General features: G+C 41.9%; 2 protein-coding genes across 5 annotated transcripts in view; one reads left to right on the top strand and one right to left on the bottom strand.

The window, feature by feature from the left end:
* ENOPH1 (enolase-phosphatase 1) overlaps positions 1–10,488 on the bottom strand; it is a 47,687-nt gene extending 37,199 nt beyond the window's left edge. The window contains exons 1-3 of one of the 2 annotated variants that reach the window (XM_075861302.1): positions 10,341–10,488; positions 3,377–3,478; positions 1,167–1,363 (exon numbers count right to left, since the gene is read on the bottom strand). In XM_075861302.1, the coding sequence (XP_075717417.1) occupies positions 1,167–1,363; positions 3,377–3,478; positions 10,341–10,379 (338 nt within the window). In that variant the 5' untranslated portion in view covers positions 10,380–10,488. Of the gene's footprint in view, positions 1–1,166; positions 1,364–3,376; positions 3,479–10,012 lie in introns of both variants that reach the window. The other variant, XM_075861293.1, reaches the window with a different exon arrangement.
* Positions 10,489–10,561: 73 nt separating this feature from the next.
* Positions 10,562–15,251, top strand: HNRNPDL (heterogeneous nuclear ribonucleoprotein D like). Of its 3 annotated transcripts, XR_012883117.1 has the most exons (9): positions 10,562–10,732; positions 11,002–11,170; positions 11,246–11,407; positions 11,686–11,817; positions 11,921–12,035; positions 12,780–12,968; positions 13,960–14,051; positions 14,427–14,530; positions 14,963–15,251. XR_012883117.1 is itself a non-coding variant. In XM_075861269.1 (8 exons), exons 1-7 carry the CDS (start codon positions 10,656–10,658, stop codon positions 14,028–14,030), a joined length of 915 nt encoding a protein of 304 aa, XP_075717384.1. In that variant the 5' UTR covers positions 10,563–10,655; the 3' UTR covers positions 14,031–14,051; positions 14,963–15,251. The 3 variants fall into 3 exon arrangements, 2 of the variants coding, with proteins under 2 accessions (XP_075717384.1, XP_075717397.1); XM_075861269.1 differs by lacking the exon at positions 14,427–14,530 and having other exon boundaries at positions 10,563–10,732; XM_075861282.1 differs by lacking the exon at positions 14,427–14,530 and having other exon boundaries at positions 10,563–10,732; positions 11,921–11,990.
* The last annotated feature ends 93 nt before the right edge of the window (positions 15,252–15,344 follow it).

The following is a 15,344-nucleotide window of genomic DNA, read 5'->3' on the forward strand; positions in this document are numbered from 1 at the left end:
TCGGTACATGCGACTTTTTGATCTCTTTTTATTCCATTTTTTGAGAGATGAAGTGACCAAACAATTGTGATTCTGGTACGGTTTATTATTATTTTCTTTTACGGCGTTCACCGCGCGGGATAAATAACGAAATAATTTAGTAGTTCAGGCCGTTACGCACGCGGCGATACCAATTATGTATAGTTTATTTATATATTTTTATTAATAATAAAGGACTGATAAGGTAAAAAGGGGGATTTTTACTTTTATTACTTTTATAACATTTATTTTCTTATTTTTACACATCTTTTTTTTACTTTATTACTTTGTCCCACTAGGGGACTTGAGGGCAGGAGGCCCTGATCGCTATTCTAATACACTGCACTACATGCGTAGTGCAGTGTATTAGAGCTGCCAGCTACTCACTGACAGCAAGCATAGTGGGGTCCTGACTTCGTCAGGGCCCACTAGGCTTCCGTCGATGGCAGAGCCGGACGCCATTGTTTGGTGTCCGGTTGCCATAGTCACCATCGCCAGCCGCTATCGCGTAGCAGGCTGGCGATTGAAGCTTAACCCAAAAAAAGCCGTGATCCCTATTGAACACGGCTTTTCAGGGGTTAATCAGCGGGGACACAGCGATCGGTTCCCGCTGTAGGAGCTGCGGCAGCTGCTGTACGAGACAGCAGCTGTCACAGCTCCTGTATGTGTCGGGAGGATGGCCGAAATGGCCGTTACTCCCGCGACTTACTATTCCGTCGCTGAGCGCGAACGTATTGGTTAGCGCGACTGAATAGTACGTCGCTGAACGCGAAGGGGTTAAACCCAATTAAGCTAGTTTGGGATGAACTGGACAGAAGGGTGAAAGCAACCTACAAGTGCAGCACATTTATGGGGACTTCTGCAACAATTTTGTAAAAAGAATGCCTCGATTGTGTAAGGCTGTTATATCAGAAAGAGGTGGATACTTTAAGAGTCAAAAATCGAGCTTTAATTTGTTGAAACAAAGTTAATCCATTATTTGTATTCGTCTTAACTTGTTTATTTCTTCTATGCTCTCATTTCAAAGTACATTTGAGACATTAAACTGTGTAAATATCAATAAAAACTGGAAAAATTTAGATGTTCTAAAACTTTGACAGGTAGTGTGTGTATGTATAAAAACATTTAAAAAAAAACACATCACTTACTCTCCCTTTACTTTTCCAGTAGCATACGCAGATCTCCACATGTGGCCCTGAAGCTGTTTAAGCGCTGTTGTCTTCCTATCCAGCGACATCTGCCAAAGAACATTATCAACCACACCCTTGATAACCTGTAACTCTGCTTCATGTTCTGTATTGTTGGGGATTGGCACAAATCCTTTCACTCCGCGGTCTTTTTCTGCCTTACAAGTATAAAAGACAAACAGAAACAAATATGTTAGATTTACGTAAACGTCCAGAAAAATTGGAAGCAGAACGCCTACAAACATCTGCCCATTGATTTCAATAGGAAATACGGCGTCCTGTTCCGACGGGGCGTTTTTTTACACCTCATTTTCAAAGAACAGCACGTAAAAAGACGCCCGCGAAAAGGAAGTGTATGTCCCTTATTGGGACGTTTTTGGAGCCGTTTTTCATTGACTACAGAAAAACAGCTCCAAAAACGGCAGTAAAAAAATGCAGCAAAAAACGCGAGTTTGATTAAAAAACAGCTGAAAATCAGGAGCCGTTTTCCCTTGAAAACAGCTCTGTATTTTCAGACATTTTTTTTGTAAGCGTGTAAACATACCCTCAGCCTTTTGGTGTGTCCTATAGCTTCTGCCAGCTGCCATTTGTACAATCACTCACAAAATGGCAGCCGGACAATGCTTAGCAATTTGAAGACACCTTTTCCTGGCTTGTAGCCAAAAATAGAGAGGGGGGGGGGGGGTGAAATTCCATGATCCACAGCACAGTGTGATTGTGCAGTGAAAGAAGCTGGGCTGGAACAATGAGAAGTGTATGACGCTGAATGGTCACTGATTGGTCAGCGTCATACACTTCTCTTTACAACACCCACTTGGTCAAAAGTAAAAACACGCCCAGTTGGTCTTTAAGAAACTAATTAGCATAAATCTAAAATTGCTCATAACTTGCTCAAAAATGATCGTTTTTCAAAATCACTGCTGTCACCTACATTACAGCGCAGATCAGATTATGTAGGAGATAGGGCACTTATAATCTGGTGACAGAGCCTCTTTAAATCAGGATAAAAAAAAAAATTGTGCTGAAGTCTGCTCAATATCATGCAAACTTGGAGCAATTAGAAAATAATCAATTACAAGACTAAGACAAAAAGGAAATAATATCGGCAGACAGAGCAGGTGGACATTTTCTGCCGTTAATCCTCCATGTTGCATTCTATGACTAAAAATCACTTATGAATGGTTATATATTTATGAATATAACTTATGTAGAGTCTGCTTTATCTTTCTGCCTACAGCTGATCATAGACTGTTTTCCCAATTATTGGGCATTAATCTGCCATGTTGTTTTGTGCTAACAAACAATAACTGACAGACAATCTATCGATCAAAGTTATCAATGGAGATTTTCCTCTGCTGCTGCATGTAGTAACATTGAAATGGACACTAACTTTTCAAACAACTTATGCTAATCTAATAGTATACCTGAAATCCACAAACTTCGTAATTTACTGTTAAAATGTACAATTCTGTGTGAAGTTACTGCCACTAGGTGTATCCCTTCCTGCTGTCCACCCGTATTGTCAAGCAAAATTCCTCCCTAGTTACAGAGCAGAGGAGACGGTCTGCAAAAAGTGAGAGATAGATGATGCCAATAGAAGTCTATGGAGAGAGAAGAGGAGAGAGAAGAAGAGGAGAGAGAAGAAGAGGAGAGAGAAGAAGAGGAGAGAGAAGAAGAGGAGAGAGAAGAAGAGGAGAGAGAAGAAGAGGAGAGAGAAGAAGAGGAGAGAGAAGAAGAGGAGAGAGAAGAAGAGGAGAGAGAAGAAGAGGAGAGAGAAGAAGAGGAGAGAGAAGAAGAGGAGAGAGAGAAGAGGAGAGGGAGAGACATGATGCCCATAAAAGTCTATGAAGAGGGGAGGGAGAGCAGAAAGAGAGAGCACAGAAATAGGAGACACGCACAGATGTGCAGCAGATTCATGGTAAGATTTCTATGTCACCTAAGTGCTGAATTCTCAGCTACACTGCTCATTACTATTAAAAAATTATAGTTTTCATTTTGGTAAACCAATGCAATGCTTCATCCCTTTCATAATGCAGTTTACCAGTATAAGAAAAAAAAAAAAAGAATACCATCCTATAAATAAAAATTATGTGATTTCAATGATTTATAGCCTTATTTGCATTTTACATTTGGAAGGTTACAATCCAGCAATATAAAGAACACGGTTCAACCTGCAATCTTAGCTGCTGGACATCTTCCTGACATTCTCCTTCGTGCCAGTGCTTCTGCAAGTATTCTTCAACATTGTCTTGTATATAAGGAAACAAGATATCCTAAGTGAAAAGAATAAAAACTGTATTAATCACACAGTTGACATTTATTGCATTTCTCTAGAAGCAGAGCATTGTCATGGAGCATCTGCCAAGAGCCTTACTACTGCATTTATATATGTTCCCACGATGCATCAGACTAGGTGCACAAATTATTGACAGGTAGGGGGGAAAAAAATGAAATTTTTCAGGTAGCAAAAAAGAATCACAACAGCAAAAAAAAAAATACAAAAGGGTGTCTCTTCCATGTGTTTTTTTTTTTAAATTAATATTTTGTGTTTTTACTTATTTCCATTGTCCAACGATGGTGTGCAATCTAAAACAAAAAGCTATGAGTGAAAAGTACAGAATTCATTTTGAATAGTATGTACTGCAAAATGGCACTACAGGAATAAAGTTTTCTTTTGTAATGCTTGCTGGGTGACAGACACAATAAGAGCCAGTAAAGAGCTTTCCTCATGAGAAAACCCGTCTATATGCTCTATTAGCGCATAAGGAAATCATAAAGCTCTTCCCCCAATCGGAACCGCTGTCTATGAGCCAATGCAAATAGCCGCTTTTAGCCACTCGCGGGGAAAACAAAGCGGCATGTCCTTTCTTGATGCGGTTCCGCATCTGACCTCCTATTGAAATCAATGGGAGGCAGAAGAAGCGCCTTTCGCTGTGTTTTTTGGCTGCGGCACTCAATGGCCGTGGGTGAAAGACGCCACAAAAAACGCTGCTAAATTTGCGGCAAGAAAGTGCAGGCAGGTCAAAATCTGATTCAAAATTCCTGAAGGAATTTCTGCCTGCAAAATACTCTGTATAGACAGGGATAAAGAGATAATCAGGTGATATATATATATATATATATGCCTCCAGAGCTGACCGCATATATCTTGGTTACCGTTGTATCCAAAAGATAAGAACCTTCAAACCATCTGAACATAAAAGGTCATCCCTATAGCAGACAACCAGACAATTAGGGCTTGTCCACACGTAACAGAATTGCTGCAGCAATTCCACAGAACCTAGCAGGATTTTGCTGCAGAAAATGGTGCGGAATTTGCTGCGTTTTCCCCAATGCTGGGAGATGGTGACATCCCTGAAAAACGCAGCAATTCAGTCCACTTTCCGCAGCGGGAATAGACATGCTGCGGCACGAAAAATACGCACCGCAGGTCAATTTTTAGTCGGAAATTTTACGCGGCATGTGGATGATATTTGTTAAATCTCACCCACTTTGCTGCTACTGTATCCTGCTGAGTATCTTCAGTCCGCAATTCCGGATGGAAAATACGCAGCAATTCCACTACGTGTGGACAAGCCCTTACTTTACAACATGATGGATATATTGTCATACAACACTTTAGAGCCACAAAGTTATACATATGAAAAGGAAAGATGTCCACTCATTTTCAATTTACTTCTTTAGGAGCTTCCAGAACTATAAACACAACTGTATAGGGCATTAAACAGTTCTCAGCAATCGACCTGAAGCGAAGCATAGAGATGCCAAGCCTCATGCCCACTTCAGTTATTTTCTTCAGGGTGCTATCCGTTTTTTTAACGGATAGCACCCTGACACATTCATTTCTATGGGACCATGCACACTTCAGTTGTTTTGACGGCTCCGTTCGTCCGTTTCGTCAAAAGTAGTGCATGTCCTACTTTTGTCCGTTGTTCAGTGACCGTGGGGCCCATTGAAGTCTATGGGTCCATTAAAAAAAACAGAAGGCATCCGTGTGCCATCCGTTTTTCAACGGATGGGCGTGCCAAAGTTCCCTGCATTCAACACACAAGATGGATTTTAACAGACCGTTTAAAACGGAACGGACACGGAGTGACAATGGAAACCACACGGATGTCACAACGGACACACAAATCAGTTTTAAACAGACGTGAAAATGGTGAAGGATGTGTGATTGAGGCCTAATACTGAGACATCTGCCTGTGTTTAGAATTCTTGAATTCTGAGCTGGATGGATCACTGTGAAATTTTACAAACCTGCCCACCTACTCTGGTCATTTATGGCCAGCTTGAGTTTCTATTAACAGACGTACATTTTTGCTGCCAACTTGACCACTATCACACCTTTGTAGCTGCTTAATTCTCTAGGGAACAAAGTATTGTCAGATCGAAACATTGGGGAGCGGTCTGCTAAAAGAGATCAGTTTGTCAGCAGGAGCAGCTCTGGTCTGCCTCATAGACTGGTTCCAATCGGAGGACCCTCCTCTATGATGGACAGGGTTGTCTACATGAGGCAATGTTGATGGGGTTTCGTATTCTGGAAGTATATTTTACTGGCATAATAGTTCATTAATATTCATCTATTCCCCATAATGGGATCTTCTCCTAGATTAATTACACATTACAAACAAGATAATAGTTCGGTATGACTGAGGAGCCTCGTGCACGGATGTTTCCTATTACCTTTCTTATTGCTTTATTATTTTTTTTTCATTGACTCATGTGCTTTTGTGTGTTTTTCAGTTTTGTTCCCTTCATCTTTTTTTCAGATCCAAACGGAGGACTAAATCTCCATATAAATTACTGACATTATGTCTATATAGCGGTTAAATGTATTAGGTATATTAGCATGCGTGACTAGTATCTGATTGGTCGTTCACTTACTGCCTTATACCTAGCTCGTCATGCACGCTCTGAAGAAGTCACGTGGTGATGAAACGCGTCAGCAGGTGTGCTGTCACATGGCTGGACCTATTTCGGCTCTCGCTGGCTTACCTGGTCTCATAGATCTTTGCTGGACATGTTCTATCTGGTGCTTTCCTTAATGCTATGTAAACCTTTGTAAGGCAAACATTTTTTAAAAAAACAGGTATATCAGTGAGATTGGTGTAACTTTACAAATACTTATTAAAAATTAATTTTACTTTTTGAGATAAAGCTGCTCTGTATTCTCTATACAGGGCAGCTGTATCATTCACTAAATCCGTCCGTCCTGTGGACCTGACGGGTTCAGTGTCAGAGAGTCCTGCGGATCCGCCTGTAAACTATCACAGGCTCTGTGACCAGATTATAAGTGTGATTATAAATGTGATCAGCGCTGTAATGTAGATAACAACAGTGGTTTTATTTTGAAAAATGATCATTTTTGAGCAAGTTATGAGCAATTTTAGATTTATGCTAATTACTTGCTTAAAGAGGCTCTGTCACGACATTATAAGTGGCCTATATTGTACATGATGTGATCGGCGCTGTAATGTAGATAACAGCAGTGTTTTTTATTTAGAAAAACGATCATTTTTGACGGAGTTATGACCTATTTTAGCTTTATGCTAATGAGTTTCTGAATGGACAACTGGGCGTGTTTTGCTATATGACCAAGTGGGCGTTGTACAGAGGAGTGTATGACGCTGACCAATCAGCGTCATACACTTCTCTCCATTCATTTATACAGCACATAGCGATATAGCTATATCACTATGTACAGCCACCTACACAAACACTAACATTACTGCAGTCATGACAATGAATATACATTACCTCCAGCCTGGACGTCATGTGTATTCAGAATCCTGACCACTTCTGTAGCGTCTCTGTGATTTACAGCATAGCAGGCGTAGTCTCGCGAGATTACGCTGTAAACAGTCATTCACAGCGAGATCTCGCTGTGCTGTAAATTACAGAGACGTGCAGAGAAGTGGTCAGGATTCTGAATACACATCACGTCCTGGCTGGAGGTAATGTATATTCATTGTCAGGACACTGCAGTAACGTTACAGTGTGTGTATGTGGCTGCACATAGCGATATAGCTATATCGCTATCTGCAGTGTAAATGAATGGGGAGACGTGTATGACGCTGATTGGTCAGCATCATACACTTCTCTCCACAACGCCCACTTAAAACACGCCCAGTTGTCCATTGAGAAACTCATTAGCATAAATCTAATATAGGTCATAACTCCGTCAAAAATGATCATTTTTCTAAATAAAAAACACTGCTGTAATATACATTACAGCGCCGATCACATCATGTACAATATAAGCCACTTATAATGTGGTGACAGAGCCTCTTTAATAGACAACTGGGCGTGTTTTTACTAACTGGGCGTTGTAAGGCCTCATGCACACTTCCATCACCGTTTTCTCTGCCGTTTTTGACGGATCCGTGTGTCCGTTTTTGTTTCCGTGTGCACTCCGTTTCCGTTCCGTGTTTCCGTTTTACACGGACACTTTGCTTCCGTTTTTCCGTTTAAAAAACGGATGTGAACTTCATTTGAACTTGTCGCATGTCCCAGGAAACACGCATAGAAAGTTTACAAGAAGTTTTTGGTGCTGTTTTCTGCAGCTTTCAGAGCATAGAGAACAGTTTGAAATGACTCTGCTTGGCTTACTTTGTTTTTTTTGGGTGTTTTGGAGTGAAAATATGAGCCTATCTTCAGGAAAGAATGTTTACTGTAGTCTGTGAGTATGTGAACTTTTGCTCACCCAGCCGTTGCTATGGCAACGGATCCGTCAAAAACGGACGGCACACGGAAGCCTTCCGTGTGCCATCCGTTTTTTTCACTGACCCATTGACTTCTATGGGCCACACGGTCACTGAATCACTGAGCAAAGTAGGAAAAGCTCTACTTTGAACGGAACAACGGATCCGTTTAAATAACTGAAGTGTGCATGGGGCCAGGGTGCCATCAGTGACAAAAATGGATAGCACCCTGAAGGAAAAAACTGAAGTGTGCATGAGGCCTAAAGAGAAGTGTATGAGGCTGACCAATCAGTGACCAATCAGCCTCATACACTTCTCATTGTTCCAGCCCAGCATGATCCACAGCAAAGCGTGATTGTGCAGTGAAAGAAGATCTCTAGGGAAATTAAATGACAGCCTAATGCTTCACAATGAAACCAAAATATAACAATTATGTTTGCCATGTTTGTAAATGTCTCTAGGATGGTACAATTAGACAAGACCACTGGGAATTTCAATAGAAAACTTTACTCGACTTCTTCAGCCCACTTTATTTGTGTGTATTTCTGGGTCACGGCACTGAGTGACCTTCAGCAATATTGAGGGTCATATGGTGCTATCGAGTTACGGATTTCCTTTCACAGATCTACGAATCTGCTTCATCCTATATATTAAAGTGGTTGTCTGCTTTGGATGTCCCCTGTTCATTTGCCCCATTGGGAAATAAGGATACAATAGAGGGTGTTTGAACACTCGGGATACCCTCCTATTACCCAGAGCGGTGAGTATCTGCATTACACACATGGCTCCTTTCATTGGACACCATGTAATCCAGTGTCGCTGCAAGAGAAATGTACACTGGATGGCTGCTGCCCTTGGAGGTAACAGCTCAAAGCAAGGTAGGGGAGTGCCCAAAATAGAACAAGTGGATTAGCACTGCGAGTGTAGGGGGATGGTCACACGGCTAACAAAAAACGGCTGTAAAATACGGAGCTGTTTTCAAGGGAAAACAGCCTCTAATTTACAGCATCAATCGTTTTTTGACGCATTTTTTACGGCCGTTTTTGGAGCTGTTTTTCTATTGACCCAATGAAAAACAGCTCCAAAATCGGCTCAAGTGACATGCACGGTTTTTACGCGCCGTTTTTACAAACGGCCGTGTAAAAAACGCCCTGTGGGAACGGAACACCGTTTTTCTCATTGAAATCAATGGCCAGATGTTTGGAGACGTACAGCCACCGTATGTTCAGTAGTTTTTCGGGGCATTTACAGCCCGAAAAATGGCTTAAAATAGGTCGTGTTTACATGCCATTAGAAAACGACGTCCATAGTGTGTCACATAGAATTTCCCAAGATACAGGCGTCTTTCTGCCCGCGATGTACTTGTTTAAAGTCCTGGGGCAGATACTTCCTTATGACTACGTCTGCCAGGGAACGGTGCCGAGAGCCAGAACCCAGATTTGATTTTATTGGTGTATTACTGGAGAGTGAACTGGTGTCTCTAGTCAGGGATTTTCTTTGAAGGGGTTGTCCACTTTGACCAGCCATTCATCATGTGGAAGGTCCCAACCACTTTTACAACTTCTGAAGTTTAGTATATTGCCGCCATCACCACGGTCAACCTTCAGAAAGTTTATCTATTAGGTTACACGTTCACCCATCAAAATTTGTTGCAGATTTTTTTTTATTTACAGATTTTGATCAAAGCCCGAAGTGGATCCAGGAGAAGTATGAGGCCTAACGCACACGACTGATTTTTTTTTTGTCTGTGCTATACAAAATACGACCCATTCATTTATATGGCTCCATGAACTGCAGTGACAATAAATGTAACGCTTGGGACAATCTTGACCCGTTCTCAGACAAATGCCATGAACATACCTTTAACAAGTGAGAACCTTTTGATTTATTGTAATAAATCTATTGCTGGTTATAAACACAGATGACTAGAAGGGGAACACTACAGGTTCTTGGGGTGACTACTAAAGCTATCAGCTGATTATGTAGAATACAGTAAGTACGTGGTTCGTCAGACAGTAGGAATAGGCGGCTGGTGGTTCAAGGGGAAATTCGGTTTACAAGAATAACGTCTTCGGTCTGATGATAGACACCGGAGAGAAGCCTTACCTTCACAAACGTGATGGGGGTGGTGGTGCCCTCAATATCTAGCAGAATGGCGGTGACAGAGGGAGGTACGGGAAGCAGCACCATTTTCCTCACGCACTGCTCGGTAGTCAGAGCGGAAGCGGCTGTACAAGGGGAGGAGGACGACGCGTAGGCAGCGCCACAATAACCCGGGGGTACAGACGTGACTGACGCACTCATGTCTGTGCATTGTACACGGTTTATCCTACTTATCAATGCTATGCGACATGTAAGAATAGTTTGGTGATGTGACAATATTTCTGCTGCGTGGTTGTATACTGTTATTAGCAGAATTCTGACTGGGATTTACATTAGTGACTTTGCACACGACGCCAGCGCCATTTTTCATTCCCCACGCTGTTCACATGCCACCATTGTCTACCTTCTTCTCGAGGTGGCGCAACACCCCGCGGGGAGAACTTCCGGCCAATTTGCGTTCCACCGCTTCGTCTGTAGCCAATAGCTACTGAGCGCCTCTCCCCGACGTCACTAAGAACGCGCGATTCAATTGGCTCTGGCTCTGTGTATATAAAGGGAAGGCGGGCGGCAAGAGGATCTTTTCCGTTGTAGACTACGGTGGGTTCGGATAATAGTATTATTGTGCGCGTAATCGCCCACCTTAATCATGAGTGGTTTCGAAGTTATGGACCAATTCTCCGAGGGCTCAAAGATCAACGCCAGCAAGAATCAGCAGGATGAAGGGTAAGAGTGGGCGGCGATTAGGCGTTTGGAATTGCTGCGTGTGGGGCCTGTATACGTGGAGGAGGGGAGCATTAGCTTTCACGGGAGGTCAATTGCTTGCTTGGCTTACGGTGTGTTATGTTGATGATGTGGCCATTGGGGGGCGCTGTTCAAGGGTGGTATATGGTAAACGCGAATAATTGTCACTGTTTCGGACGGTGACGTCAGCTGCAATGCAGGCCAATGGGATAATCGAGTGATCCACGATCTGGAAACCTCTTGTATTACAGAAAGATGTTCATCGGAGGCTTGAGCTGGGACACGAGTAAGAAGGATCTGACAGAATACCTCTCCAGGTTCGGAGAAGTTGTAGACTGCACCATTAAGACAGACCCGGTCACTGGGCGATCCAGGGGGTTTGGCTTTGTCCTCTTCAGGGATGCGATCAGTGTGGATAAGGTAAGGTCTAATACATCCTTTGCTGCATCTAAGATTGTTTAGCTTCAGATAACTAATCGCTTGTATTTACTATAGGTCTTGGAACTGAAAGAACATAAGCTTGATGGAAAACTCATCGACCCTAAAAGAGCAAAGGCATTGAAGGGGAAGGAGCCTCCGAAGAAAGTGTTTGTTGGTGGCCTCAGCCCTGACACCACAGAGGAGCAGATCAAAGAATACTTTGGAGGGTTTGGAGATGTAAGTAAGCTCTAGCAATCCTGTCTTAATAGTGGTCTTCTGAAAGGTGTACCATGCTTAAAAAAAATAAAATAATTAAATAGATGTTAAAAAAAACAATGCCCCTAGTTCAATGTTTACTTTGCTGTAGTGACGTCACATGACCACGTTCACCATGGAGGTCCAATTTGACGATTTATGTGGCTTCTACAGTGCAGGAAAAATGTTAGTTTATAAAGCTTTAGGTAAATTCTTGCATTTCCCTACACTAGTGACTAAGGTCAAATTTTGTTTTTCAGATTGAGAACATTGAACTCCCAATGGACACCAAAACGAATGAGAGGAGAGGTTTCTGCTTCATTACGTACACCGATGAAGACCCTGTGAAAAAGCTTTTGGAAAGCCGATACCACCAGATCGGTTCAGGAAAGGTGGGCTTTGGAATAATGCGTCCATGACTGTTTTTCTGAGCCTACTACGTGCTACTTGGACATTATACTTACTGCAGCTTCCAAATTTTTATTTTTTTCTCAGTGTGAGATCAAAGTGGCACAACCTAAAGAACTCTACAGACAACAGCAGCAGCAACAGAAAGGCGGAAGAGGTACATCAAATGGACGAGGAGGTGGCCGGGGGAGGGGCAGAGGAGGTATGTAATAGCACGTTTATCACGAGCCCACTTGGTGCATCGAACAGCCGTTTAATGGGTACATATTCATTTGTCGCAAGATGCTAAATTTAGCCCTTGTTGCTGTTGTACTTTGTGCAATGTTGGTGGGTATGTACAGGCTGAGTTGCAGTGTTAACATGTGGCCACGGCCAGCAAGTGTTGAGCTCCCTGAGAATAAACGGAGCTACATTTTTAATACAAGTACATTAAAGGCTTTTCCCATGATCGTTTATCACCTATCCACAGTATAGGTGATAAATATCAGACTGAGGGTCTGACTGCTGGGACCACCACGAGAGCAGTCCTTCCTTGCCGTTCCTGGGAGCCCCATTGTGTAGTGTGCATGCTCAGCCAGCGCTCCATTCATTTCTATGGCGATCTGAAGATGGCTAGCACACCACAGCCCCAATCTATCCTCTGAGCTCCATAGAAATGAATGGAGCGGTGGCCGAGCATGCGCACAATTACTAGTCTTATGGGGCTCCCAGGAATGGCAAAGTTAGTCTGTTCTCATGATTGGTGCAGGTCTTAGCAGTCAGACCCCCATCAATCAGATATTTATCACCTAGGTGACAATAATTTTGGGAATACCCCTTTTAACTTATTTGTAGTATGACCAATCGTAACAACAACCTCCCCCTCCCCTCTTTATTAGAGTTGTCTATCTTTTTATCTCTAATGGCTGTGTATGAGAAAAGTAACTAATAAAATATTTAATTTAAGGCCAAGGACAAAGTTGGAACCAGGGGTACAATAACTACTATGATCAAGGATATGGAAGCTACGGCAGTAGTAGCAGCAGCAGTACCTACAGTGATCCGAGCTATAATAACTATGGCGGATATGATTATACTGGGTACAACTATGGAAGTTACAGTGGATACAACAACCAAGGTTACACAGACTACAGTGGTGAGTTGTTAAATTAGCTGGGCTTAAATAGGACCGGTGAGTTCTTCTGGCATGTCTGTTTTAGTAAATGGGTTCATTCACCTTAACTTAATACTGTAGCAGTGACACCCAACCTTTTTTATTTATTTATTTATTTTTTAAGCTGTCAGCAATCCTGCTGTCTTAGGCATTGGCAGACACCGCCATCCTCCAATGCATCTATGATGGTGGGTCTGGACAACTGGTCACTACTGAACTTGGGAGAGCTTGCTGGCATATCTTATTATATCTCTGCATTGTGCCACTATTTGTTTATCTGGAAATAGTAGGTTTAGGGACCCTTTTACACTGGCCAGTCTTCGGGCAAACGAGTGTTCACAGAACCCTCGTTCCCGATAACTGCCCTGTGTAAACTAGGCAGCCGATTAATGTATCGTTTTAAATATGGAAACTCTTATTGTCTGCAGCACGTTTCCCTGTGTGAACAGGGAGATGCGCTGCTGACATGACTGGGGACGAGGGATCTGAGAAACTAGCGCTCGTCCCCCTACTGGCTACTTGTGAAAGGAGCAAACTAGCGCCAATCAACGAGTTGTCTTAGTGATCCGTACTCGTTTACACTCTGCTTATAAACAGGGTGTGGCCCTATAGTAATGTCAATGTAGGGACACACCCCTTTGGCAAGTGGAATCTTAACACCCCATTGTACCGTTCCTCCTGGAAATGTATGAATAAAATCAAATCGTGGGGTTCTAAACAAAGGTGCTCCAGAACTGTTTAATGAAGAATACCATTACTTACTAAAACAGACATGTCATGAGAGCTGACGGCTCCTCCTTTAAGTATAGCTAGATAACCATGGTCCATGACTCCTTTATTATATTGCAATGACCTTTTAGTACTGTACAGATTTGCTCTAGCAGCGGTGTCCTTTTAGCTCTTGCTTGCAATTCTTGGCGGCCCACAATAAGGACCAGTGAGCATTTCTTAGTTGTTGTTGCTTTAAATGCAGGTCAACAAAGCACATATGGAAAGGCATCAAGAGGAGGTGGAAACCATCAAAACAACTACCAACCATACTGAGGGTTGTGATCTTCACATAAGGTGTGTATGAATGAATATATAGATGCCTTTAGATTTTGAAACCTAAATTTGAATAAAGATAACTTAAACAGTGTGTGGCCTCCTCTTTAAATTAACAATGTATTTATCTAATTCTCTTTAAATTGTATTGTTTTTATAGAGCTTTAACTTAAAGACGTGACCTTTTTTTAAATGTTGTTGTTTTTCCCTGCTAAAATTATACAGATATCTTTTTTTAAATTGGGGTTTTCTGGTCTTTATGCCAGACGCTCTATGGAATAAATAAGCAATTTTTATTAAAGTAATACCAGGTAAAGTACTGAAATGGGTACAACTTAAGGTAAAGAAGAATGTTGTCTTCTAACTCTGACATTATACCTTGTTTGTACCCGCCAGCGGGAACTTCATTGCAGGCCGTGTGTCACCCTGACCACGTCTATCTCTGGGGTCGCACGTTGTGGGCAGAGCGCAAGGCGTACACCAGAAACCGCTGTCCTGTGGTATGGTCTCTTCCAACTTCATGTACCAGCGTAAAGATTAAACTGGGGGAAAACCACTTCAGACTTGGCTTCTTGATCTTCAGTCTTTTTGTTAACGTTCAATTTAAATTTTTTACAGGAGTTTAAAGAGTTAGATGTCTTTTTACAGATTAATAATTTTGGCTTTTGTTAAATGTTCTGATTTTTAGGATTTAATGCTTGCTTCTTTTCTTTATAGCTAATAGAGAAATCTGCAGAGGAACTTAATAAAGTGGGGGTGACATGTTGGCAAGGTCATATGCACATAAGTGTCACTTCATAGCGGACACCTTGGAATTAGAGGGGGTAAAATGCATTGTCAAGAGGATGTGCATATGATTTATTAGAGGATTTAATTCTGTAAAGGAGCACAACCACCATTGCAAGAATTTAATTTTTTTGTTTTTCTTCTAGGTGGAAAGGACTGAAGACTGACTACACCAGTCATCCAGGCGGGAGTTAAATCTTCAAATACTTCACTTATGTGGACTTGTGTCCAAGGCACAATGGTGTCTTGCTGTAAATAGTACCTGCCCCCACCCCCATTATTTTGTTTATTTTTAAATTGCTTATTTCCTAATCTGTATACAGTGGTTTTATGTTCATCCAATTTTATGTCTATAATTGATCTGTAATGATACCTTGTGACTCACTGCTTTACATGTCCAGTGTTTGACATTTGTAATAAAAGGTTAAAAACGCACTTGTGTTTAAAATAATTTCTTTAGTTTTATGCTAAAAAACGTTTACTATACTGACTTGTTTAGATGACTAGAGGGCTCCATAAAGTTCGACC

Source organism: Rhinoderma darwinii, chromosome 1 (genome assembly GCF_050947455.1).
Source record: "Rhinoderma darwinii isolate aRhiDar2 chromosome 1, aRhiDar2.hap1, whole genome shotgun sequence".
Lineage (NCBI taxonomy): Eukaryota > Metazoa > Chordata > Amphibia > Anura > Rhinodermatidae > Rhinoderma > Rhinoderma darwinii.